Source organism: Felis catus, chromosome F1 (assembly GCF_018350175.1).
Source record: "Felis catus isolate Fca126 chromosome F1, F.catus_Fca126_mat1.0, whole genome shotgun sequence".
Taxonomy (NCBI): domain Eukaryota; kingdom Metazoa; phylum Chordata; class Mammalia; order Carnivora; family Felidae; genus Felis; species Felis catus.
The window spans coordinates 37,342,231-37,369,354 of record NC_058384.1 but is presented as its reverse complement, the minus strand read 5'-3'; the positions used below and the strand labels follow the sequence as shown (position 1 = coordinate 37,369,354).

The following is a 27,124-nucleotide window of genomic DNA, read 5'->3' as shown; positions in this document are numbered from 1 at the left end:
AATTATGCAATAAAAATTAAATTTTATAAACTGATTACTTATGAATGCAAAAAGAAAGGCATTCCTGTGAAAAAGAGCTGTTCTTTTCAGAAAGATTTGCTAAAAACGACGTACACATAACATTGTGCTACAGGCATGGACAACGAGATAACTCTAGAGCATCAGGGGAAAGTTATCATTAAAACCTTAAAAGATTTAGCTCTCAGATTATTTTACAATTATTTTTAAATCCATGTGCCTCTTGAAAGAAATTTGACCTGGTGTTTATAAGTGAAGCAACAGAGGCGTAGTTAATGAAAGTTACAATATGTGAAATTCCAATCTACAGACCGTTTCAGGAAAAAGAAAAGCCTTGGCCATAAGTCAACATATTAGCTTTTCATTCTTATATAACAATTTTAGATACATATGAATGATATTTTATAGTTTTCCATTTTGATTAACATTCTCACTTGTTCCAATCACTACTGGATTGAATCAAATCAAGGTGGATTTCACCGTACTTACTATGTTAGGACAACACCCAGTATAAGCACTGAGTAATATAAAATGCATGTTTAATTTATTTTAATTTAACCTCAAAACCTACAGTTATAATTTCCCTTTATCCTGATTTTGTCACCACACTGAGATCTCCCTGAAACTCTAGCATATAGCATTACTAACTAAAAAGCACTCAATGCCCCAAAGAAATCTTTTCATTATTATCACCTGAGGCCTACAAAAAGAAAAGAATAGATTCCTAGTCCATTTTGTGTGCACAAAGCCAGGACATCTCCTTCTTAGCAAAAAGTTAATAAATTTACCCAAAACAGATAATTGTACCCGTAGAAACAAGTAAAACAAAAAACCTCTAAAACCAGAACTGCATGGACAAGAACAAAGAAAGGTCTTTCAACTTGAAAGAAAAATTTTGTGGGGCGCCTGCATGGCTCAGTCTGTTTAGCATCCAACTTTGGCTTAGGTCATGATCTCATGATTCATGAGTTCGAGCCCTGCATCAGGATCTGCTGACCTCTCAGAGCCTGGAGCCTGCTTTGGATTCTGTGTCTCCCTCTCTCTCTCTGCCCCTCCCCCACTCGCCTCCCTTTCTCTCCCTCTCTCAAAAATAAACATTTAAAAAAAGAAAAAAAATCATAAATAAGTCAATATTTCTTGGAAGAAAGAAGCTAATCTGCCAAAAGTTATCTTACTTGTTTTTTTTATAAGTAGACTCAATACCCCATGAAAATCTTATTTTGTATAGAAGACTGAAGTTAGCTGAAATGACAAGTTTTCAGCTTCCTCATTTTGACTGAACTTGTTTTTCTGGATTCCACCCTTGGGCTCTCCTTGGGGCCCAGCTATCTGGCCCAGTCAGGCCATTTGGGAACAAACACCTGTGTTTAGAACCCGCTGTTGACACAACAATCTGAGTTATGTGGTGATTTCTTAAAGGATAAATAGATGTGCCACTTCCCGGATTTCACAGAAGCCACCTAACTCGAAGCAGGCTGCCATGACCAGCCAGTCTCAGGGGATCCACCAGCTCCTTCAGGCAGAAAAAAGGGCCAAGGACAAGCTAGAGGAAGCCAAGAAGAGTAAGTCTCCGTCCTGTCTTACTTATAAGGGATTTGTCACAAAATGATTGAGGCGGGTGCAACGAAATGAGCATGGGCCTTTAGGGGCAGACAGACTCTGCTTCAAACCCTGTTTCCACCACACCCTCAGAAAGCTTGGCCAGTTCACTGAAACTACCCAGTCATATGTCCCTCTGGCTACCCAGAGGACGAAGTTCTCTAACCCAGATCCTCCAAAGAGGTCATGTGCTAAATGAAATGACAGTGGACATTGAGTTTACAAGGAGACAAGGCCTTGAGGCTTGTCTCTGCACCTTCCTTAATGTTGCCACGCCTCAGTTTCTCAATATTGTGAAACGGTTAAGAGATAGACAACTTCCAGACTGAATCTGCTTGTGAGTGAACGTGAGCAAATTACTTGCCCTCTGTAAGCATCAGCTTCTGTTCCTATAAAATTGTGACAGTAAGTTAACAGTTGGTTCCCATCCCTCTTTAATATTGGCTTTTAACTGCCAATACTTTTTAAATATTTCCATTTTATTCTCATTTTCTAACTTTCTTTTTATGTAGTCATGCATCTCTATATTAGTACAGAATGATCTCAGTAAATGTCAACCCCCTTCCTATGCTCTTTGATATTCACCACAACCATATGAATGAGATGTTACTATTATTTCCACATTATGTATGTAAAAACTGAGAATTCATCATTTGCCAAAGGTCATATTTTAAAGATAGAAAATATCACACAGGCACCATGCTTAATTCTTACTTTATTTACTCACACCAACTCTTTTGGCAAAGAGGAGAAATGATGCTCAGATAAGTTAGGCAACTTGCCTAAAGTCACACATAGTACAAATGGTACAGAGAAGATCTTAACAACTGCACTATACAAAACTTTCATAATTTTCATAATGAATAAACTAACATGTTGTCAATGAACAACTCGAATTTAGGAATAAGAACTATGCTTTTTCCACTATCCTGTTTCATATCACATTATTATTTAATCTATAATAATTTGTGTCTATTAGCTTCTTCCTAATGACATGTCTTGCCCCTGCAATTAGATTCAAAATTCAGTAAGAAGTGGCCCCGTCTTAAAAATGTTGATGCAACTCTTTGGGTGAATATAGTGATAGGAACAGAGTACGTAGTGCAAAAGCTTGTTTAGATGTATGGAATGGGATGCTGCAACAGTGCATTATAATGCAAGAGAAGAAACCAGGAGCGAGGCACTACTCATTCCACAGGGGTTTTTGATCACAGGTAAAATCATTTTTCTTTCTTAAGTTGATCTCTTGAGCGGTGGGCAATGTAACTACCAACAGCGGCAAAAGGAGGACTTCATCATGTGGAAGGTGCTCAAAGAGAAAAGGAAGGAGAAAAACTTAAGACAAACTTTACCTACTTCTCCATTTCTTTTTCTATAACATACCATGCAAATGACTGCAAAATGGTATGAATGCAGAGTAATTTTACAGAAAACAAAGCAGTCAAGGACCTGCTGATTGAAGCAGTGTAGAAAACTTCCTTATCTTTTATGCAAATTTTTAACCACATTTAGAACTTCCAGAACAGAAGGCCAACTTATTTTAAGATGTTAGAATTGCATTACCTTTGCTTCCTCATCATGGAAAAAGCAAAATTACAATATTGAGCACATTAATACTATCATATGATTCAGTTGCTTTTTGCCGGTGTGTCTTTTGCAAAGCCTTTCGAGAAGAAAGGCTTTGTGAATCATGCAAGTTGTTTGGAGGAGAGCACCACTCAAAACTTTCTAGACACAGATTTCATGGTAAAAATAAAAGCCAACCTTGTTTGCCTTTCGGCGAACGAATATGCTGTCCTTGGACAATCTTCCCCAGAAGGCAGTGTTGTAAACCACGTATTATCTTATTTTCATACAAAACATTCATTTGATTTGCCAGTAACTTGAAGTACTTGTGTACTTTTTCCCTTGGTCTTCAATCATAAATATTCAAGCCAATATGCAACCAGTAATCATAAGTATCCAGGCCATAAAAACATTTTGGAAAATATTTTTTCAAATGTTATTTCCACAACCAACCTTTGCGCTGTATTTTACGGAGAATGTCAGTCTGCCCTCTTTGCCTCACAAAGCATAGGCTTTAAGTACAGTTTTCTCCAGATAGTAGCTGCTTGCTTACGTAGCTATCAGCAGGTAACAGTTTTTGGTTACAACTTCAGTTACTGCACCCGTCATACTGACTTCTCAAGCATTCTGTAGCAAATAAAATACTACCTTTTGTACCTGGTATTTTGCCACCTTTCTCGTATTTCACTGGTTTTGTAATTTATTAATTTATTTAATTTAGTAAATATTTATTGAGTGCCTACTGTTTCCAAGCCATTTTGTTATATACACTAATGAGTAGACCTAGACTCTTCCGTAAACAATTCTAGTGAGATAAATGCATCAATGAACATAAAAAGGAGAAAGGAATAATGCCACGAGAGGTACAGATAGCCATCATTTTTGTAAGCCCATATATTTCACTTTTTTCCCCCCAAAAAACAATTCATTTGACTATCTGACAGAATAGTTTCAGATGAAAACCAATACATCGCAATAGTGGCCACCATCATGGGAAGTCTAGGATCACTTTCTCTTTGTTAAATCCATTTACGTGAAAGCTTCTCAGAAATCTGCACATGGAAGGACTCCTTAATATATATCTAAAAGAAAGAAAGAGAAAAAGAGAGGGAGAGGGAGACAGGGAAGGACGGAGAGGGGGGAAAAACAATGGCAATTCACATGTTAATCCTTTTAGAAAAATGCAAGATTAGTAAGGTAGTATATTTATATATATATAAATATATATTATATTATATATATTATATATATATTATATATATATTATATATATTATATTATATATAAATATATATTATATATATATTATATATAAATATATATATTATATATATATATTAATATATATATTACTATATTCCATTAAAAAGGACTGCCTTGGAGCTCAGTGAAGTTGCTGAGGTATAATACAATATGAGGTATAAATGCTTTGCCTTAAGGGATATAGATAAGCGTTTGTAGACTTGATGTATCAGGAATTCTCCTGAAGGCTGTTAGGTCTCTGGAAATGAAATATACAGGTCTCTGCTCTCAAGACACTCACTGGTCACGAGAGAACATTGTGGCTGGGCTGATGTGAGGGAAAATGGTGAGCAGACTCAAAAAGTTGGGCTGTGAAACAACAGAGTAGAAAAAGCATTGGTTTTTTTCTTATGTTCCCACATCTCTGAGTTTGACTCTTTTTTAGATAGAAATACAAGATATATATATGAAATATATAAATATCAGATATATATATATACTTATATATATACCATACGTATGATGGATAGATAGATAGATGATAGATGATAGATAGATGGCCATGATGTTTTAAGGATCAGAAAACTATACCTAAGATAGAGTATAATCAAAATAGTTATTTTTATTTTTAACTAACATAATATGTATACTTATATATTACTATAAGGAATAAAAATAAGAGAATGGAATAAAAGATTAGGACGATCTAATTTTTTTTTTTTTTTAACAACTGCTGCTAGTTCTGGGTAAGCTTTTCCTGTAATGAGGGAGAGTTGGACTGCCTCTAGTAGATGGCTAGAAAAGCTCAGATATCGGCCTGTGTTTACTGATTACAGATTAAATTATATTTATCAGTTAAGACACAAATTTTTACGTGCCAAATAGTCTTGCTGTTAGGTCGATTTTAGATGGAATCACAGTAGATTGGCACTATTTTAAATTATCTTACTTGAAATTAACACCTTCTGCCTTAAAAATTGTGCATTAATCAAAACATAAAAGTGAGTGTGTGGGCCCAAGGCAAGTTACATATTTTACAGCAGAACATCAGACCTGTCCTGGAGTTCCAGGTATGGGCAACTGAACTACTTTCAACAGAATTAGATTAGAAATTCAAGGTACCATCATCAATAGGAGGAAAAAAGACTTGTGTTCCTCTGAAATATATGGTATTTTTACTTGTAGTTATGACTTGTTATGAGGTCAGCATTTATTCCGTTTACATCCATTGAAACTTGGAAAACTCTACAGCTCTTTTGAAATGCTCAAATACACGTGACTCAACATCACATAGAGAATCCATAATCCCTAATTATTTCCAAAGATGAACCATAGCCTTTCTCACAAATAAACACTCAGTCTATCTACTTTGGCAGCTGACAAAAATAGTGTTTAACTCAAAATTAGAACTTGTATTACAGAATATAGATTGGAAGGTGTGGTAAACAATGTAAATGTTCAAATCTGAACATGAGAAAAATTGAACAAGTAGGTATATTTAAAATGTTCTACAAGCAATAGACAATCTTAATAACAGTGAAGGACACACCTAGAATTTTCTGCCAAGATGGTGCGGTCAGTGCTCGCTTTCTGGATCTGGTCTGCCTGGGGGCAAATCCAGTTTTTGCCTCCTACTGGGTGGGTGAATTGGCCAGATTGTCTTTGAACCTCACTGTGTCTCAGTTTCCTTGGCCTCAAAATGGAGATAACACTATCTGCCTCATGGAATTTTCAAGACTGCCTGAGTTAATATGTATAAAGGACTTAAAACACTACTTGGCACATAGTACGTGTTCAATAAATGTTAACTATGAATATTCTTCCACTACTTAACAAAAAGAATTCTGTCAAAAAGTACAGCAGAATAATAGAGCTCCACTGATCTCTGAAGCACAATCTTCTATGAGGGCCTCTCTGAATTATACTTTAGCGCAAAATAAATAGTTAAGACAATATTTTGACTATCTACTTTGATGATACATCAGCTAATATAATAATGCAGATTCGTTTGTGTTGGGTCTATAGGACACCAACCATAAATATTTTTTTTTTAAATCATCTAATTGCCTATTTGCTTCCAAATAGACAGATATTCCAAATTATTTAAACAAGCACCTTGATTTGATTTAATAAATTCTTCTCTATGCAAGTGAATACTTTGGTTCATGAAGACACGGCTTTTAATAAACTAATAAAATAAAAGTTGTTATATTAGAATTTCATGGCCCTGTCTTGTGTGTTTTGTAGGCCTGTAAATTTTTTCTCTTTTTTTTTTAACAGTCCACAGACTAATGGGGTATTTGTAAGTATATTGGACTTTCATTTCTTCAAGTGGGACATATTAAAACAGCCACAGAACATTTTCATCTAGGAATAGCAATTGATTATATTCAATCCAGAATCTACACAAAATTACTAACGATTTTTTTTTAATAAGGAAAACACAAGTACAAAGAATCGCAAAAGAAATACCAAGGAAGCAAAGATATGAAATGAGAGATTAGGGTCGGCAGAGAAACTGTGTAACCAAAGGAACTCTGCTGCTCTGTTTTTCTGGTGACATGACTTTACCCAATGTTTGTAGCAAGTGAGCAAATAATGACATTCTTTGAACCAGGTTGGTTTTATCATACTATTCACAATCCCCAAAAGCCAAGGAAGGTTGTTGTTGTTTTTCTTCTGCACAACAGAATAAAAATGGCTATTCGTAACAGACCGCAATCTCCATTCACAAAGTGCTCTTTGTTTTCACATCAAGTAAGGTAGCCTCTGTTCGGTTCATGCATATTTTTGTCAAGTGGCTCATTCACTTGGATGTCTACTCTCCCTGCCACGCACGTGGATACCTGGCCTTGCTTCCAGTGCTCAGCTGACACTTCAGTCTATTTCTTGTGCGCCCCTGTATTAGTTTCCTAGGGCTTCTGTGACTATTACCACAAACAGGATGGTTAAAAAAAAAAAAAAGACCAGAAATGTATTCTCTCACAGTTCTGGAGGCCAGAAGTCCAAACACAAGGTGCTGGCATGGTTGGTCCCTTCTGGAGGCACTAAGGGAGAAGAATCTGTCATGCCTCTCTTCCAGCTTCCAGTAATTGCCAACAATCATTGGCCTTCCTTAGTTTGGAGCTGCATCATTCTAATCTTTACCTCTGTAAGTACAGACCTTCTCCCTTATGTGTCTTCTCTGTGCCTCTTTGTCTCTATGTCCCAATTTCCCTCTCCTATAAGGACACTCCTATAAGATGTAGGCCCCATCTTAATTCGGTATGACCTCATCTGAACTTGATTGCATCTGCAAAGACCTTATTTCCAAATAAGGTCACCTTCACAGGTACCAGAGGTTAGGATTTAAACATATCCTTCTGAAGGACACAATTGAACTCACAACATCTTCTGTCAAATCCACTTGACTGACTGTCTTGAGCCTTTATCTTCTTTGTTCCCTTTTGTAGAAAAGTGCCTATATTCCTTGTGTCCACCTTTTTTTATTCAAATTTCTCTTCATTATTTTTTTTATTTGAGTGTAGCTAACACACAATGCTACAGTAGTTTCAGATGTACGATATAGGGATTCAACTTCTCTATACGTTACACTATGCTTACCACAAAGGTAGCTACCATCTGTCACCATACAACGCTGGTCCAATATCATTATCTATATTCTTTATGCTGTGCCTTTTATTCCTGTGACTTACTCATTCCATAACTGGAAGTCTGTCTCTCTCATTCCTCTTCACCCATTTTGCCAATCCCCCCACCACTCTTCCCTCTGGCAACCATGATTTTGTTCTCTGTACTTATAGGTCTAATTCTGCTTTTTGTTTATTTATTCATTTGTGGCTTTGTTTAGATTCCACATATGAGGGAGATCATATGGTACTTGTCTTTCTCAGCCTGACAGATTTCACTTAGCATAATACCCTCTTCAACCAGATTGTTGTCGCTATAACTCCACCAAAGTTCCCTTTGCCGAGACCACAAATATTGTTAACCTTTTTATTAATTAGATATCTCGGTCACAACTGGATCCCTCTTTCATCTTTGAAACTTTTCCTTCATTTGACCTTGGGACACCACTTTCACAGTTGGCTATCTGTCATCTTTCTAATCTCTAAAGTTGGGGTCCCAATTTGAACCTCTTTTCTTCTATATCTGTAGATATTGCCTATGTGATCACATCTAACCCATGGCTTTAAAAACCAGCTCCATAAATGATGATTCCTAAACTTGCTATTTCCAGCCTTGGTTGCTTCTTCAATCTCCAAAGTCATGCGAACATCAGCCTTCTCACTACCGTCGCTAGTTGTTTACCAGGCATCTCAGTTAAACTGCATTCTTAACTCTATTCCCAAAATCAAATATTGGAGTCATCATTGCCTTACCTCTCTCTTTCATGTTCATCCATCAACTCTGCCTTCAATGTATATAGCTTCTTGCTAATTCCTCTGCTACTTTACCATTTCCGGCAATCGTTAACATATATCTGAACTATTGCAATAGATTGCAAACTGGTCTTCCTGATTCTCTCTTGCCCCTACAATCTATTCTCACCACACCGGCCAAAGAAATTCTTTTATATCATATATAGTGTTATGCCCCACCTTTGCTAAATACCCTTCATGAATTTAGCATCTCAAGGACCAAACAAGCCTTGTCGTGCCCCATGAGCTCTGTGTGACCTGCCGTCACTGCTACCTCTCTAGTATCGTCTCCTAACATTCAGTCATCTTGTTCTCTTTCTTCCAGCCATGATAGTGTTTTGCTGCTTCTTGAGCATGTCACATACCCAAGGTTTTTGCATCTGCTGTTGCCTCTACTTGGAATGCTCTTTCCCTTCAGATAGCTGCATGGCTAATTGTCTTATTCTTTTAGGTCTCTGTTCATATATCACTTCATCCAAAAGACAAGGCTTACCTAAGTTAACACCATCTCTCTATCCCTTAGGCTCCTTCTTTCTTCTTCATAGCACTTATTATCACTATCATATCATAAACTCTGTTTTCTTTTTTTTTTTAATGTTTATTTATTTTTGAGAGAGAGAGAGACAGAGCATGAGTGGGAGACGGGCAGAGAGACAGGGAGACACAGAATCCGAAGCAGGCTCCAGGTTATGAGCTGTCAGCACAGAACTCAACACGGGGCTCCAACTCACGAGCCATGAGATCATGACCTGAGCCGAAGTCGGACGCCCAAACAACTGAGCCACCCAGGTGCCCCTAAACTCTCTGCTTTCTATCTCCACCTAATACGTTGAAATTACAAGCTCCATGAGAATAGAAAGTTGGTCTGTTTATGGTTTTCACTGCTGTATTTATAGATCTAGAAACAGCGTGTGGCACAAAGAGGATATTCAGTAATATTCGTTGCTTAAATGTCTCTTTTTTCCATTCTCTGTAGCATTTGACACTGTTGGCCACATCCTTCTTGAATGTTTCTTTGATTTCCCCTACTCCTCTGACCACTAACTCTCAGGCTCTTCCTGAGAGTCCTCCTCCTTTTCTTATCTCTTGAATGTTGGCAGCCCCCCAGTTTGAGACCTGAGCTCTCTTTTCTCCTCATTCTGTACACTCACCCTTGGTTGCAGTCCAAATCCTATCCCTATGACTAGCACATGTACAAACCCAGACGACTGACATCCATTTCAGAACTTGCTTCTGGATCCAAACTTGTCTGTCCAGATGCCTTAACTATCTCCATTTGGATATCCTCAGGGAAGCCCACAGAGGCTTTTCTAGTGACGGCCTGAGGACTTTTCCTCAAACTCACATTGTATTAATTATCTTTGTTCTTAATCAAAGTTCCCCAGAAACTGGGCTCATTTTCCTAGTCATGATTAAAAATAATCAAATAGCTGTTCTTTGTCAAGCATTTTAATTACATTTTTTTTTCCTAAAACATCTAATGACTTATTGCGGTAAATTATTAAATCTGTTTTATAGATGAGAAAACTCAGGCGCAGACACACTGATTTGCTTAAGGTTACAAAGCTTCTAATATCTTACTGCCGTTGTGCCTAGTGTATAATTTTGATTCTCTTCTGAAATAATAATAGACATCCCATCATCCTCATCCCTAAACAAATTCCAAAACCAATATAACAATCCAGTCAACAGAACAGGGTCTCTGTGTCTCAAGGGCTCATTCGCATTTGGGACACTCAGTTTACATGGCCTCTCCTAACCACAAAACCAGGGAGATCCCATCCTTCACATTGCACTCCCTCCTCCCAAATTGAGTTTTACCTGCCCGAATTGAGTTTTTAATTCTTTTCCTACAAATCACCTGGAAATCAATTCAAACATCTTTCCCCCTCTCTTTCCCTTCCACAAAATTTCCCGTAAAATATCTCAATCAGGGCATGTTGAATGTAGAGCATGTTTGCATGACAAGCCACATGTCTAAAAAATGAATACCTTTATTAAGGTGTAGCCATTTACAAAGAGTGTCCAAAACTAGCTTAGGAAGGGTCTCTGTGCTTTGTTCTAATCTCCAAAATGAAATAATTCATCCCCATTGCCGTCCTGCCTAAAAAGTCAGCTCAATCATCCCCTCCTGAGAAGTCTCCCTTGACCCCGCTTGGCAGCCTCCTCTGACCCCCATTCTACATATCTGGGTCCAGTTGTTTATATTTTGACTTACCCTAATAACATAATTTTTAAAAACTTTTTTAATGTTTTATTTGTTTTTGAAAGCAAGAGAGACAGAGTGTGGGAGGCGGGGGGGGGGGGGGGGGAAAGAGGGAGACACAGAACACGCAGCAGGCTACAGGCTCCAAACTGTCAGCACAAAGCCTGACATGGGACTCGAACTCGTGAACCCGAGAGATCGTGACCTGAGCTGAAGTCTGACGCTTAACCAACTGAGCCACCCAGGCGCCCCTGTTTACCCTAATAACATAAGACATAACACGACTATTGGGATGGATGGCAAGCACTGATTGTCTAGAGTTTAAGTAATGAGAATTTCCATAAATGTGTGATTTTCAATTGCCATGGAACAAACAGAACCAAAACATATGTTCCGTTGTTTTTCCTACTTGATTACATGTATTCTTCACAATTTTATGTATTTTGCATTTTCTTCTTGGAAGCCAGAGCACCATGTACACATTTCCAAATTACACTGTATTCGTGCAAGGACCATACCACGTGCATTTCTCTATCTTCGATTTGTAGCCCTATGCAGAATGTATAGTAGGTGTTCAATAAACAATGAATGAATAATGGATGGACAAATGAAAACCATCCTTTCCTGCACAACTCTGGAGCACCTGCTTTAGTAGTATAAGATAACCACGTCTTCTAAAGCAAACAAGCCTTGGGCCTGATAAGCCTGTATGACATTGTAGGAAGTTTGGGACCAAATATTTGATTGTCATATTTAAAATCTGGACTGTTCCATATGATCGTCCTTATGTTTGATACAGACAGTATTGAGAAATAAGAATATAAACCTAAATGCTTAGGTCCCAGAATACTTTTAATGCTTAAGAAGATAAGGCATAATATTAAAATTTGGAAATCTTCCTACACAGACAGAGAAGAAAGCTAGAGGTTAATGGAAGTTGATTTCATGCATGCATTTTGCTTCACCTCTAGTCAAACAGCAGGCTTTAGGCTCCAGTTTCTTCCACTGGATTAAATCAGGTGTAGCATATGCAGGCTCTCACACAGCGGCAGCTGCTGAGTCTGTCCAGAAAATGGCTGTGCCAGCAGCAATTTCCCTGTGGCTCTCCTATTTAATTGAATGAGAACCAGCAGGTGACTGGTGCCATGACGGGGGAATCACAGACACACTCTGAGCCTGTCTCTATGATGGAGCTAATATACAGCCTTTTAACTAGAGCACTGGATTCTGCTCCAGGGTAGGGCACACAGAGCTTTTCCTATTATTATTATTATTATTTTTTTTTAATGTACTAGAGTTGTGACTTTGAACCCAATATTTTTATATATTATGTAATTAACGTGGAAGAGTAGTGACGTCTCAGGTCATTTGTTTTATAAGTGATTGTGAATCCTACAACCCATTATTACCAACAAAACGTTAATACACGTTAAATATATGTTTGTCCTAATGTTAACGACAGCCGTGATAAGAAAGAAGGCTGAGGATCAGGGGATAGTTTCCCCTATCAACATATTGTGCCTTTGTTCCGTGAATAGTGTTTAGCTGCCACAAAATGGTTAGAAATGTAGAGAATTAAGGAATCTGTAAATACAAAATGATAATGAGCATTAACTAAGTAGAAAAAAAGTAAGCAGTGTTGTTAATGTTCCGTTAAGCCTCAAGCATCAGAAGAGCACTAATTTTCACCAGACCTTGGATTTTATAGAGAGTAAAGACGTCGCTAAATGTCTGCTCTGCGTGAGGCTTACTCAGTCCCATTCAAGGACAATAGGCATTAAAAGAGACACGTCCGTTTGTAACTCGGGAAATCTATCTTTATTCCGCATATATGTACAGTAACTGGCAAAACACCACATGTTTAGCAGGGAGAGAGCTTCAGGAACCATTTACACTCAAATGCTACAGAGGTATGTAAAAGTGAAGGCATATAAAAACATGTATGTATGTGGATGACAGAAGTTTATGTGAAGATTTTCTTTCACGCTGCTTAATGAGAACACGCTTACTTAGTTCAAGGTCTGCACAATATAACAAACAGGTGACAAAAATTCTAAGCAAAAGCTTGAGACACTATCGGAGAGACTGTTAAATAAGCAAAAGAATGAAGGCATTTAACTGAAATTGAAGGACAATGGATTCAGATAAAAAAAAATTTAATACAGTTTGGAGTTTCTTTAAAGTTTTAATGACCACAAAGCATTAGTACCTAACCCCCTGAAGGTGCTGGGGGGCATAACAGCAATTAATATTAGTCTATAACCCCTCCCCAAATTTACTCTGGTTGTCAAAAAAAAAAAGTCATGTGTCTAGCTAATGATCCCCGCAACATTGTATTTGTCTGAAACTTTCATCTACATTGCTGTCTGCTGGCTTAAGGCTTACACCTTTGCTCTTAATAAAAGAAAAGAGAGCTATTTAACTAAGTCTCCTAACCATTAAAAACAATTGGTTTTACAGCCACTTTCAAGTCCCCCTCAGAGAAAGCTACTACAAAAAAATACCTACTTTGATGTGCTGTGGGGCTTAATCAGACATTCTAGAGTCAACAAATGCTAAGAAAAAAAATCCCAATAAAATGCTTTAAAAAATTGTAAGTCAGTTTGATAGAGTCTGAGTTGCATGTTTGTAGTGTTTTTGGAGATCTGCCAGTGTTAAATCGGATCCAGTTGGTGTGGACTGAAGTATTCCTGGCAGGAAATCAGGACAGAAAATCTGACCAAATAATGTCTTTCCGAGTAAGTGACAGCTAAAATCTGTTCTCTGGCTGTTACTGCTGTGAGTAAATGGGTAGATATTTTATTTAAACATGTAAGTGTGAAAGAAAGTTGTCATTTCCATGCTGTAAAACACCCAATTGAAAAAGTAAGGTGTTTTTCAATATTGTTCTTTAATGAACTTCACCATTTTAGAGAAATTTATCAGGAAAACAATGTAGACCTCGCCTATTTCATTTTTTTAGAATTGAAGTTTGAAATTCCATGTCGATTAAAAAATTCATTCCTCCTTTGCCACTGTTAATATTCAGGGAAAGAGAAGCGATTGAAGCAAGCTAAGGAGGAAGCCATGGCAGAAATTAACCAGTACAGAATGCAGAGAGATAAGGAGTTTCGACTGAAACAATCTAAGGTAAGTAAGAAAGTTAGCACAGCTTTTCTATGTGGTGTAGATTATAATACATTAATATTCAAGAGGTGTAATGCAGAATATCAAGGGGGAAAAATACAACGGATTGAGCAGACACAGTTCAACTAAGCCTGAACATCAGACTAAATCTTATATGTTACAGAATTACTGATTTTACATGTTCACTTTCCAGACTTTTCGATTTGCTGTCTAAAGTATCAATCAATAGTGAATGTCTAATATGTAGTCAAATATGTAGTCTAATATGTAGTCTAATATGTAGTCTAATATGTAGAAAAAATCATATTTTCAAATATTCAAACTGAAGGGACTGGTTAAAGTATTATTCCCACCACAGATGACGAACACATTTTATTAAGAAAAACACTTCAGAAAACATATTTTTTTTGTCTACTAATATTTACCACTACAATCAATAAAAAGTGTTTCACACTGTTATAGAATGAGTTTCTTGGTCAACTTTCTTTGGTATATTCAAGATTTACAAATGACCAAAGTAGAGGGGCGCCTGGGTGGCTCAGTCGGTTGAGCGTCCGACTTCAGCTCAGGTCACGATCTTGCGGTCCGTGAGTTCGAGCCCCGCGTTGGGCTCTGGGCTGACGGCTCAGAGCCTGGAGCCTGCTTCTGATTCTGTGTCTCCCTCTCTCTCTGCCCCTCCCCCGTTCATGCTTTGTCTCTCTCTGTCTCAAAAATAAATAAACGTTAAAAAAAAAAAAATGACCAAAGTAGATATGGCAGATTCAGCCAATTGCTACAAAGTCTTCTGGTATTTTTTTTTATTATTTCTTTTTCAATTGTCTGCCTTCATTCAACAAATGTTTCATGAAAATATTTTTAAAAGGTTTTTCCTCCACTAGCATTTTAAATATATCTATAGTTTACAGTGAAAAAAAAAAGTGCATGAAAATTTCAGAACCAACATCCTCCTTTTCCTACTGCGATATGACTATAATTTTTTTTTAATTCTGTGTGTTACAACTAAAGTTTATATGATATAAGGGTTTTTCCCCCCAATAGAAACATAAGTAAAGGCTGACATTGAAAGATGAACTTCAAGCACTTTGGAAATCCCCTTACAACTTTTATTTTAGTGGGAGTAGATGTGGGGCTGGTAGAGGGTCAGGGAAATCGAATCCCGTGATAGGAAAAACTTTTCCAGGGGGCTCCTTCTTAAAAGAAAAAGTCCTTCCCAGAATGAAGTGGACCACTCAGCAAAAATAAATTCTTCTCATCAGTCTTTCAAAAATAGAATCATAAAATCCTAGATCTATACATGTGTATACAGCCCTCCGTGATTGGCCCTTGGCTATCTCTCTACCATGTCAGTTCTGAAAATGTCATGCACCCACTTTTTACTGTGAACTGCAGATACTTTTTAAATGCTCGTGTAGGGAAAAGCATTTCTTTATATTCTTATGAAAGATTTATTGAAAGAAACCAGCCAAATGAGAAAGAAATCACAAGGAAATACCAGAACACTTTTCAGCAATGTGCAACAAGATCTGCTTTGGTCATTTGTAACGTTTTCTACTACTTTTGTCTCCACTTGGTCTCTTCCAGCCATATCGGTCTTCCTGTTCTTCCCCAAACAGACTGAACACACGACTTCCAACTGTGCCTTTGCACATACTGTATTTGCTCCCTGGAATCATTATCTTCTAGACATATTCATCCTTCTTCAATCTCTGTTCATTTGTTAGCTCATCTTTCAGATCACCTTATTTAAAACTGTGTCTTTCATTAGAAAAGAAAGTAGTTTTCCATTATATTCATATCATGTAACACTACTAGATACATCATATATTTACATTTTTTACTGATTGCCTGTCTTTTCTTCTGAACTATAAACACCAAAACAATAAGGTCTATGTGTTGTTCTCTGTTATTTTCCCCAACAATGAAATAGTGTCTGTTCCATAGGAAGTACAATAAATATTCATTGAGAGAATAAGTAACTAACATTTCTTCTGTGACTTTATCTTTCTTATTGAGTCCTGTCATGACCCATAACATATGGGGACCTGAGAAAATAGTTATCCCTAATACCAGTCAGCATTTATTATTTTATGCAGGATATTTCTGATGTACTTATATTTCTAAGTCTTAACAAAACTGACTGTAATTTTAGAAAGTAACTGGGTTAAATCTCTTGAAATGTTATTTCTTCAGAAGAATCTCATAAGATGTAAATCTGGCTCAGGATATTTGTTCTCTGCTTTGGAAAATAATTAAAACTCCTCATTGCTCTCATAATTAGAGCTCTAAGCCAATTTTACAGCTAGTTGATCAAAAGCTCACATCGAAAGGTCAACATGTTTAGGCCTCCACTAACTTCAAGCATATTGTAAAACCATTAGCACAGATATTCCTTCCTTGGCATGACCTCCATATGTCAGACATATTGCTATTCCAGTTAAATCTCATCATCATTAACCCAGGGCAAGTAGGAGGTCTGGGAGGAGACCCAAGAAGCCAGTTTTCTGCCTGCTGTGGGTGAGACACCTCGATGTTACTTTTTTTAGTTGTGTTTTAGCTCTTGTTAATGTATGTGCTGTTTCCATTCCCCTGACATATCAACAAAAGCAGGTATCCCAATGTCGGTTGTATAACAACAAATATTGTTTTATTGAAGATTTATTTCTCCCTTCCTTATCATTGCTACCAAATATAACATCTTCTAAAGAAGATATGACATTGCTAAAAGGAATCGGACCACAGTGGAAACATTAAATCTATTATTAATGCAGAAGTTAGAGGGATCATGAATCCCAACAGAAGAAATGAAAATGGTCGCCTGGAGCATAATGATGATTTTTGTATCTTTATCTTTCTTCTGAATTCATATCATGAAAACATTTTGTTTCCCTGAAGCAACCATATATTGAGCATGCCAAACGGTGTTTTGCTCATGATAGTGGGACCCGAACTTCTGCTTTCCCTTAGATAGGAACACTTGAACAATTTATAAAGAAACGTACTGAATGTTGAAAGATTTCACCACCATCAGTCATTTAGCTGTAAACCTATATGTATCAGTCTCAACACTGAAGTTTTGAAAATCGACAGTGAGAAGTCCTTAAAGGGTGCCCTTTGATCAAATGTACCCACCCCATGTCACACAATGATCAACTTCTAATTTCTGTAGTGTCCTAAGCATTCAGATAGAAGGCTTCTGCCAACGAGAACAATAGAACACAGGTAATAAGTTCTCTGTAATATCTAGAGATCTGATCATTCTATTCAGTTCAACAAATATGTATTGGGCATCTACTTTGAGGTGTTTGAGGCACTTGTAATATCTGGAGATCTGATCGTTCTGTTCAGTTCAACAAATATGTATTGGGCATCCACTTTGAGGTGTTTGAGGCACTTGTAATACATCAGCGGACAAGATGCCACTGATCCTTTGTGGAGCTTATGTTCATTTCTTTACTCACCTGCATGGTTTAAATCAACACTGTCTGCAGATATAAAGGTATGGAATTCTTTCCATGGAAGGCCGTCTAAAATAGTATATGGTGCCAGAGGGGAGGTGTGTGGGGAGATGGGTGAAATAGGTGAAGGGGTTTAAGAGGACACCTAATGAGCCCTGAGTAATATATAGAATTGTTGAATCACTATATTGTACACCTGAAATTAACATAAGATTGTATGTTAACTATATAAGAATTTAAAATAAGGTAAAAAATAAAAAAAAATAGTGTATGGTTAGTTATTGGTATAGTAATGTCTAGGGAACAATGTAGAAACTCAAATTACTGTGCATCAAATAAACTCAGAAAAAATATTATATTTAATTATGCAGGATGAGACATGAGATTATGAGCCTTTTTTTAAGGGTATTCCAATGTTTCTGAAAGTGTATGACGGCTTTAAAAAACTAGAAAGTGCAAGCAACACAATCAGTGAAAAATCACTAACATTTCCTGATTAGTCGCTCAGTGCTAGGCTCCTTGCTATGTATCATCTATACTATAATCCTTTCAGAAACTTATCATGTTGTCTTAGAAAACCACATTAAGAACACAACTAATAGTAGTAGCTGTCATCTGTGGATTAAACTTGCACTGTCAAAAAGGGTGGCCACCAAACAGACACATGAAAAGATGCTCAACATCACTCATCATCAGGGAAATACAAATCAAAACCACATTGAGATACCACCTGACACTGGTCAGAGGGCTAAAATTAACAACTTAAGAAACAATAGATGTTGGCAAGGATATGGAGAAAGGGGAGCCCTCTTGCACTGTTGGTGGGAATGCAAACTGGTGTAGCCACTCTGGAAAACAGTGTGGAGGTTCCTCAAAAAATTAAAAATAGTTACCGTATGATCCAGCAATAGCACTACTAGGAATTTATCCAAAGGATACAGGAGTACTGATTCATAGGGGCACATGTACCCCAATGTTTATAGCAGCACTATCAACAATAGCCAAATTACTGAAAGAGCCCAAATATCCATCAACTGATGAATGGATAAAGAAGATGTGGTTTATATATACAGTGGAATACTACTTGGCAATGAGAAAGAATGAAATCTTGCCATTTGCAGCAATGTGGATGGAACTGGAGGGTATCATGCTAAGTGAAGTAAGTCAGTCAGAGAAAGATGTTTTCACTCACATGTGGAATTTGAAAAACTTAACAGAAGACCATGGGGGAAGGAAAGGGGAAAAAATAGTTTCAGAGAGGGAGGCAAACCATAAGAAACTCTTAAATACAGAGAGCAAACCTAAGGGTTGATGGGGGCGAGGCAGGGGAGAGGGGAAAAGGGTGATGAACATGAGGAGGGCACTTGTTGGGATGAGCACTGGGTGTTAGAGGTAAGCGATGAATCATGGGAATCTACTCCCAAAGCCAAGAGCACACTGCATACACTGTATGTGAACTAACTTGACAGTCAATTCTATTAAAAAATTAAAAAAGGTGGCCACTTCACATATAGCTAATGAAACTTGAAATGTAGTTAGTCCACATTAAGATATTCTGTAAGTATAAAAGACATACCAGATTACAAAAACTTCATATGAAAAACAATGGAATAATTTTTGTGTTGCTTGTACATTAAAATAATAATATTAAGAACACAAGCTTAAATAAAAAATATTATTAGGGGTATCTGGGTGGCTCAGTTGGTCGAGCATCCGACTCTTGATTTTGTCTCAGGTCACGATCCCAAGGTCATGGAGTGTGGAGCCTGCTTAAGATTCTCTCTTTCCCTTTGTTCTTCTCCCACTCACACAGATGTGTGTACGTGTGTGGGAGAGGTGGAGGAGGGGTATGCACACGCGTGCACACGTTCTCTCAAAAATATATATATTACAAAAATTAATTTTACCCAGTCTTTTTACCTTTTGAATGTGACTCTAGAAAATTTAAAATCATTTGTATGATTTGCTTTGTGGGTCATATTACATTTCTATTGGACAGCTTTGAAATAACCTAAGGTTGAGGGGCGCCTGGGTGGCTCAGTCGGTTGAGCGACCAACTTCCGCTCAGGTCATGATATCACGGTTTGTGGGTTTGAGCCCCGCGTCGGGCTCAGCGCTGACAGCTAGGAGCCTGGAGCCTGCTTGGGATTCTGTGTCTCCCTCTGTCTCTGCCCCTTCTGCACTCATGCCCTGTCTCTCTCTGTCTCAGAAATAAATAAACATTAAAAAAATTAAAAAATAAAATAATAAAATTAAATTAAATTAAATTAAATTAAATTAAATTAAATTAAATTAAAGAAAAAGAACCTAAGGTTGAAATAAACTTTTCCAAAGTCCTACAGGATAGTGCAGAAATCTAACCTAATAATAGCTATTTTAACTCTGCTCCAAAGAAAAAACTGATAATAATTTTACAATAGTTTGTCTTTTAAATATTTCAACACTTAAAACATTGGATTTAGGACTTTTTTTAGTGGGGTAGAATCTCACTTAATATGGTAGATTTAGAGGAAAAAATTGATTTTGGTAGAATTATTTTGGTAAATAGTTCTCTTCCATTTTTAAACTTCTACCTAGCAAGAGAAATTCAGTCCATATGTCTGCTCCTTGTATGCTCACTTATCTCAATGTTATTTTATAAAAGTTACTTGATGTCTTAGAAGCTATGTTTCCTTAAAATGATTTTCTTTGAACTGGGAAGCCCTTATTGCATGGTATATAAACAGAAAAGAACTTGAACCTGATAGCTTTCAATTGTGTTTGATTTCAAGTTTAGGACCCAGAAAGATAATGCGAATTCTAGAATTTAGAATAGTCTAACAACCCTGAAATAGAAGTCAATCATTAGTGGAGTCTCTTGGACTGAACTTAATGCATACCTTCCTTGTGTGTAAACATTCACAGAAGAGAAAAACAAACAAAAAACAGCTGTGTTGCCTTAACAATACCATGTTTAAGAAAGGCTGAGTTTACAAAGGAGATGAATTAGGAGTTGATTGCTTTACAAAGGGAAACTTTTCAAAGGATTTCACTGAAGAATTCCTTTAAATTAGTAACTCCCCTGGTGAAATTATATTTTGGTCAAATCTCTTGGAGATAAATGGAAATACTGGGAATCACTGTCGATAAAAGAGTAACCAGAAAGATATATTAAACTGTATCTAAATATATAATGTAAGTAAATGGACAAGTATATCTTAATATGAAAGAAATCCACTTTATATTAAAATTTTCAAAATTATCTATTATCCAAAAAGAGATATGCATACATGTAAAAGTATCTTACTGGGCATATCGTGACTATATCTTCCTGGAAAACAACAATTAATCAGTTCAGATAATACATTTAAAAAATTGGCAAATCAGTTATTTGCTCTTTGAAAACCAGCACAAGGGGTTTAATGATGTCTTACCACTTTACTTTCCAGACTTTTAATTCAGAAAAGTAAGCAATGGGGAAGATAGAGGAACTGAATGGCAACTCTTACAAATATATGAAAAATGCAGTACAGGAAAAACCTCCTGAATATGGAGGATGATTGTGAATGTGCCTCCAATTTGTACTGTGTGGGGACCAGCCTAGAAGTAGAAGTAACTGACCATGGCCACCTTTCATTTTTTAGGAAAGTTTATCCATCCCACTTATGGTATTGCTGATCGTATCCATTCTCTGAGAAAGTTCTAGAAAAATAATACGCAATGTGTACACTCTAGAACAATCTTTAATAAATAGGCCAAAACAAGTTTAAGTAGTAGACCAGCTACACTTTACTATGGATAGTGTGGTGACTTCTGTCCGTTGTATTCTGTCAGGTAATGGGGTCTCAAAGTAATCTCTCAGAGGAAGTAGACGAGCGAACACTCGGGAAGATAAAAGAATTGAATGGAAGCTACAACAAGTACATAGAAGTCGTGCTGAAACAGCTTTTGAACATGGTTTGCGACGTGAAGCCGGGAATCCACGTAAACTACAGAGCTACCCACTAAACGTGCACCCTACTGCTCAATAAATGGTATGTGCATGAAATTTGAAATGTAAATCTTAAATTCACTAGACATTTACAGATTTCAATGTGACATAATTCACACATAAGCACTGAATTTAAAAGCAAACAAACAAAAAGTTGTTATATCTTTCTTGGTAACAGGAATGACTTGTCATTTAACGTAAAGTAAATCAAGCCGGCAGAGTAACATATTTTTTGACACTTGGCAGAAAAATGTGAACCTGGCCACTTTTTAGCGAGTATGAGGTTTAGGGGGGAAAAAAATGCTTCTTCTGAGCAATTTAGAAAATGTTTTCTTTGTTGTAGCTGTTAAAAGATCATTTTTAAAGAAAGATTTCTATCTCAGACAGATACAAAATGAACAGATGTCAAGGATTTTGTTTAAGTCATTAGTGAGGAAACCAGTCATTAATCAATGAGGAAATCAGTAAGATGTTACCACTAATTCAAAGAACAGTAAGAATGTCATAGATACAGAAATGATAGAAAAATAGATAAATGATAGATAGATAGATAGATAGATGATAGATAGATAGATAGATATAGAGGCACCTGGGTGGCTCAGTCTGTTGAGTGTCTGACTCTTGATTGCAGCTCAGGTCATGATCCCAGGGTCGTGGGATCAAGCCCCACCTTGGGTTCCACTCTGAGTGTGGAGCCTTCTCCACACTCTCTCTCTCTCTCTCTCTCTCTCTCTCTCTCTCTCTCTCTCCCTCTCTCTCTCCCTCTGCCACTCTCCCCCTAAGTAAGATAGATGATAGATAGATAGAGATTAGAGAGAGAGAGAGAGATGACACAGAAAAAGACATGAGTTGGTTACGTAACCATTCTCTCTGCCTACCTTCAACTAACCAGATATTCTTCTTTCAACTATCATTTTTTTATTTTTATTTTTTTAATGTCTATTTTTGAAGGAGAGAGAGAGAGCATGCATGAGCGCTAGTGGGGGAGGGGCAGAGAGAGATGGAGACGCGGAATCTGAAGCAGGCTCCAGGCTCTGAGCTGTCAGCACAGAGCCTGATGTGGGGCTCGAACTCAGGAGCCATGAGATCATGATCTAAGACGAAGTGGACACTTAGCCAACTGAGCCAACCAGGCGCCCCTCAATTATCATTTTTTAAAAGAGAAAAGTGAATGATAATTAATTGAGCTGTTAGCATAGGTGTTTAGGCTTAAAAACAATCAATCAATCAATCAATAAAACAAACAAAAAAAGCCCCAGGTGATGTAGCAGGTTAGTATGTATTATGAATTGAATGTTTGTGTCCCTCCCAAAATTTATATGTTAAAATCTAATCCCCAGGGTCACCGTATTTGGAGGTGGGCCATTTAATAAGTAATTGAGTCAAGAGAGTGGACCCCTCGTGATTAGAATTCGCGCCCCTATAAGAAGACACCAGAGAGCTAGTTCACTCAGAGAGGAGAAGTTGGCAATCTGCAACCCGGAAGAGGGCTCTCACCAGCCCCTGACCATGCTGGTACCCTAATCTCAGACTTCCAGCCTCTAGAACTGTAAAAAATAAATTTTTTGTTATTTATAAGCCACCCAGTGTGTTTGGTACTTGGTTATAGCAGCCCCTGCCCCAAACTGATGCAAACAGTATGCCATTAGCCCAGCCACCTAGATGGTAATCACTAAATTCTTGTTAGGTACTGGGCACTTTAGGTACAATGTATGAATTATCTTGATCCCATTATTGTGTGTTGTGTTAGCACGCATCCCTGTTTTACAAAATGGGAAATAGCAATTAAGGAACTTGTCCGCAGTTGCTTGAATGACAGTGACATGGGACTTCCAGTCTGGCCAATGACTCCAATGTCCTCACCCTTCATTACTTACTCCCCGAAAAGTTTCTTTATTTACATCGTTAAGAATCTCTGAGTACTCTGCTTTTCCAAGAATATATGTAGACAAAATTTAGTTCCAGTTGAAACAAAATTTAACTGGTAAATTTTAATCATTACCAAATTATTCAATTCCAAATATAGACTAAAATTATTCTAAATGATCACTGTTGTAGATTAACCTACACTAGATGTAGGTCCCCCTCTAGCAGACAAAATTAAAATTTTACCACATAGTCTTAAATCTCAGAAACATTCAATTTTATATTGACATTGGGCAAATGGACGAAAAATTTAATATATCATCTGTTTTTCCCAACTTGTTGGGCAAGGAAACCCAAACAGGTTAGTTTTTTTTTTTTAATTTCAAATAGATTTCTCTATTTGCCAGAAAGACAACTGATTCTCCAATTAATGACCAGAAGGGTATCAACCTTTCCTAGGAACGATGTCCTTTAGTTTTGGGGGGTAGAGGGGGAACCAAGGTAAGACATCAAGTAAAGTTGCCTCCCTCAAATGAGGACAGCCACGGAGGATTTCCACTTTAACACAGATTTGGAGATTTTGATTACTCCTTCAGAGGTGAGTGATGTGAAACAATGACCAACACTGCACTTTTGAAAAATTGCCATGTGAAAAGCTAATTCTAAAAGACATAGCCTTGTGATTTGCCTTACATATCTTACCTCATGAAAAATATCTTAAAGACCTTATTATGAAAACTATCAAGATGTCAATTTTCTGTGTAAGAACAGCTTGAATATGTAATCTGGAACACACAAGTTGATAATAAATTCCTGAGCCTACACGGGATGGTTTTTTTAGGCTTACATGCAATAGAAATACACTAAAATCGGTAGAGGATTTTTCTCAGCAGTAAAGGAGCTACGACAGCCGGAAGACAGTGGTGAAGATTGGGTGTCACTAGCCTGTGTGTCTGATCCTGGCTGTGCCCCACACTCTCTATGTCCTGTTGGCAATTTACTCAATCTCACTGGTCTCAGATTCTTTTTCAATGTTTTAACAGACAAAATGGCATTCAACTATATGATCTCCATAGGCCCTTCAATATTCAATTCTACATATTAAATCAGACCATTTGCAAAAGTCAGTACTCATTACCTGTAGTTTTCTCACTTCTGTAGTATTTGTTAATGTTTTTAATGACCCCACATCTATTCTCAACATCTGAACTATTTCAGAACATCTCCCCAAAGTGTGCCACTTTGGCATGCGGGCTATTTTGAGCTGAAGGCAATCAAGACCCAGCAGACGAAAGAAAAATCTTTACCTCTCCCTTAAACTACCTACAAGAATTTGAGAAAGAGAGCTATGACCAAGAGATAACTTTTGCATCTACATGACCTGTGTGGCAGGACAAACATCTAATTGCCAAACATCTGCTCCTTTTATTATCCTGTGAATCACCCTCCTTCTTTTTGAAACTCCAGGCCCTTATCTCATCCCCTCGTGTAAGATGGCATTTAAGCTTCAATTGTCCCACTGTCCTCGGGTCTAATCTTCTCATGGGCATCCTGTATGTGTGCAATTAAATTTATTTTCCTTCTGTTAATCTGTCCTATATTAATTTGATTACTGGACTATCCAAAGAACCAAAAAGGATGGAAGAAACAAACATACTATGTTGGCAGGAATATGTGGTGATCTCCAGCATTCTTAGCTCTGTAGCTCTGTAAAAGTGTAGTTTTTACACTCAAATATGGTTTCACATCTATACCTAACTGAATGAGTCATTTTTCAAGAGCTCTCACACTCCCACAGATGGCTAAGCTGCCAGGTTTTACTTTATTTACATATGAAAAAGGTTTTACATATTTCAGAGACAACTCACTTACTATGACAGCTTCCTCAGTCACAAAAAAAAATGTTGACTTTTTTTTTTGCACAGGTACTTATCCTAAAATAATTTTCATGTTCATACAGGTCTTCACACAGAAATGGAATAAAGTAAGGATGTGTTTAATCGTCCTTCGTCCTTCTTTTGATCGCTGGCACGATCAGAAACTGCAAAATGAAAAATGACTCCATTAAGTTCTTACTTATTTCCATTGTACCTAAAAGCAAAGCCATGCAATTTACAGGATGTAGAGGAATAAAATGGTTTCTAATTTGTTTCTCTGTATTACACACAAACACGCACAAAGTCACGAATTGCCACCAATAGATCAGCACTATTATTTTCTAGATGAACAGACCTAGGAGAATGGAGTTGGCCAGTGTATGAAAACCTGCTAATTTCTAAATCTCCAGATGAGGCCACTCTGGAAACATCCAATCCTCAACATGGAAAAATCCAACCTAGATCAACAGAGGTCAACAGAGCCACATTACCCACGGTGGCCCATAAACACATAAGTGAGAAAAGTGAAGACCATATAAACCACTTAGAAGACCTACAGTCTCGAGAGCAATGATAAATTGTTATTTTAAGCCACGAAGTTTTAGGGTGATGTGTTATGAAGCAATAGCTAACTGATATCCCCATTAGCTATCGCTTTAAAAGAGGAGGGAGGACAATAAGACAGATATGTGACTGTCAGACTCAGATCTGTGAAGGAGGCCTTTGAGGAGGAAATGCATGGTGAGCAAATGAGAGACACCAGCTACAGGCTAACTAGAAAACTATGAAAATGGTCAGAGATGGGGCTACCACATGAAGGGGAGATGTGGCAAACGTGTTTTTGTTTGGATAGGAAATGCGAGAGCACATTCGTACACCAATTGAAGTTCTCCCAGAGAAGAATATATTTCTCTAAAGAACAGAAGAAAACTATTGCGGAAGCAAAGTCCGTGAGAGGGCAGGAAGCATAGGATTCCCATCTGAAGTAAAAGAGTTGACCCGACACTAACAGGAAGATGACATACAAGTGGAGTTTGACTTACAAGTGGTAGGTAGGTCTAGCAGTAGGGAGATGAGAAAGTTCCTGTCTGATTGACTGGTGTTTTCAAAATAAATATGAGGGAAATGATTAGCCAAGAATGAACAGAAATTTCAGGAGACTTACCCAGACAAGAGAAGGAGTGAATGGTTGTTTTAGAAAGTGACCAGATGACTGTGCTGGGGAATTATAATAAGACTGTCAAGCAGGGTTGAGTGTCCAAAGGAGACATATTGTCGTACTTGTAAAATGAAATAAAGTCAGTTGTGTGCTTTTGTCTGGTGATGGGGAGCTGCTCAGGTGCAGGCATGGGGGAGGCAGAGTCTGGTTCCACCTCTCAACTTCTGAACTGAGACCTGACATCAGCTCCCTTGTTCTTTTTCTTTCAGCTCTCAAGTTGAACTGGGATAATTCTCCTCAGAATGGATACTGTATTCCTAAATTTAAAGAGAACAAGATTATTGGAAGGAAAGTATGATAAAATAAAGCTAAGAATCTAAACACAGAGGCCATTAAAAATGTAATGATTCTGGGGCACCTGGATGACTCAGTCAGTTAAGCATCCGATTCTTGGTTTTGACTCAGGTCATGATCTCACAGTTCATGAGTTTGAGCCTTATGTCAGCTCTGGCTGCCAGTGTGAAGCCTGGTTGGGATTCTCTCTCTCTCTCTCTCTCTCTCTCTCTCTCTCTCTCTCAGTCCTTCTCTCTTTCTCTCTCTCTCTTTCAAAATAAATAAA

At 37.4% G+C, this 27,124-nt stretch overlaps 1 protein-coding gene and 1 long non-coding RNA gene across 3 annotated transcripts; one reads left to right on the top strand and one right to left on the bottom strand.

Moving 5' to 3' along the window:
- Nucleotides 1–1,408: 1,408 nt before the first annotated feature.
- On the top strand, nt 1,409–26,890 carry ATP6V1G3 (ATPase H+ transporting V1 subunit G3). 2 transcript variants are annotated; one of them, XM_019821941.3, is made up of 4 exons: nt 1,409–1,580; nt 14,081–14,181; nt 21,447–21,646; nt 22,944–23,185. In XM_019821941.3, the coding sequence occupies exons 1-3, from the start codon at nt 1,499–1,501 to the stop codon at nt 21,618–21,620; spliced, it is 357 nt and encodes a 118-aa protein (XP_019677500.1). In that variant the 5' UTR covers nt 1,409–1,498; the 3' UTR covers nt 21,621–21,646; nt 22,944–23,185. The 2 variants fall into 2 exon arrangements, with proteins under 2 accessions (XP_019677500.1, XP_003999404.1); XM_003999355.5 differs by lacking the exon at nt 22,944–23,185 and adding an exon at nt 26,775–26,890 and having other exon boundaries at nt 1,418–1,580.
- LOC109495682 lies at nt 25,269–26,775 on the bottom strand. Its single transcript, XR_002151287.2, has 2 exons — nt 26,512–26,775; nt 25,269–25,510 (listed from the first exon to the last, which is right to left on the bottom strand). It is a non-coding gene; the product is annotated as an uncharacterized LOC109495682 (long non-coding RNA).
- Nucleotides 26,891–27,124: the final 234 nt, after the last annotated feature.

Bases quoted from the DNA above. Each gene is read 5' to 3' on its own strand.
- ATP6V1G3 (XM_003999355.5), top strand. From the start codon at position 1,499: ATGACCAGCCAGTCTCAGGGGATCCACCAGCTCCTTCAGGCAGAAAAA. The intron at 1,581-14,080 runs GTAAGTCTCCGT...GTTAATATTCAG, and splicing joins GCTAGAGGAAGCCAAGAAGA to GGAAAGAGAAGCGATTGAAG. The intron at 14,182-21,446 runs GTAAGTAAGAAA...GTATTCTGTCAG, and splicing joins TTCGACTGAAACAATCTAAG to GTAATGGGGTCTCAAAGTAA.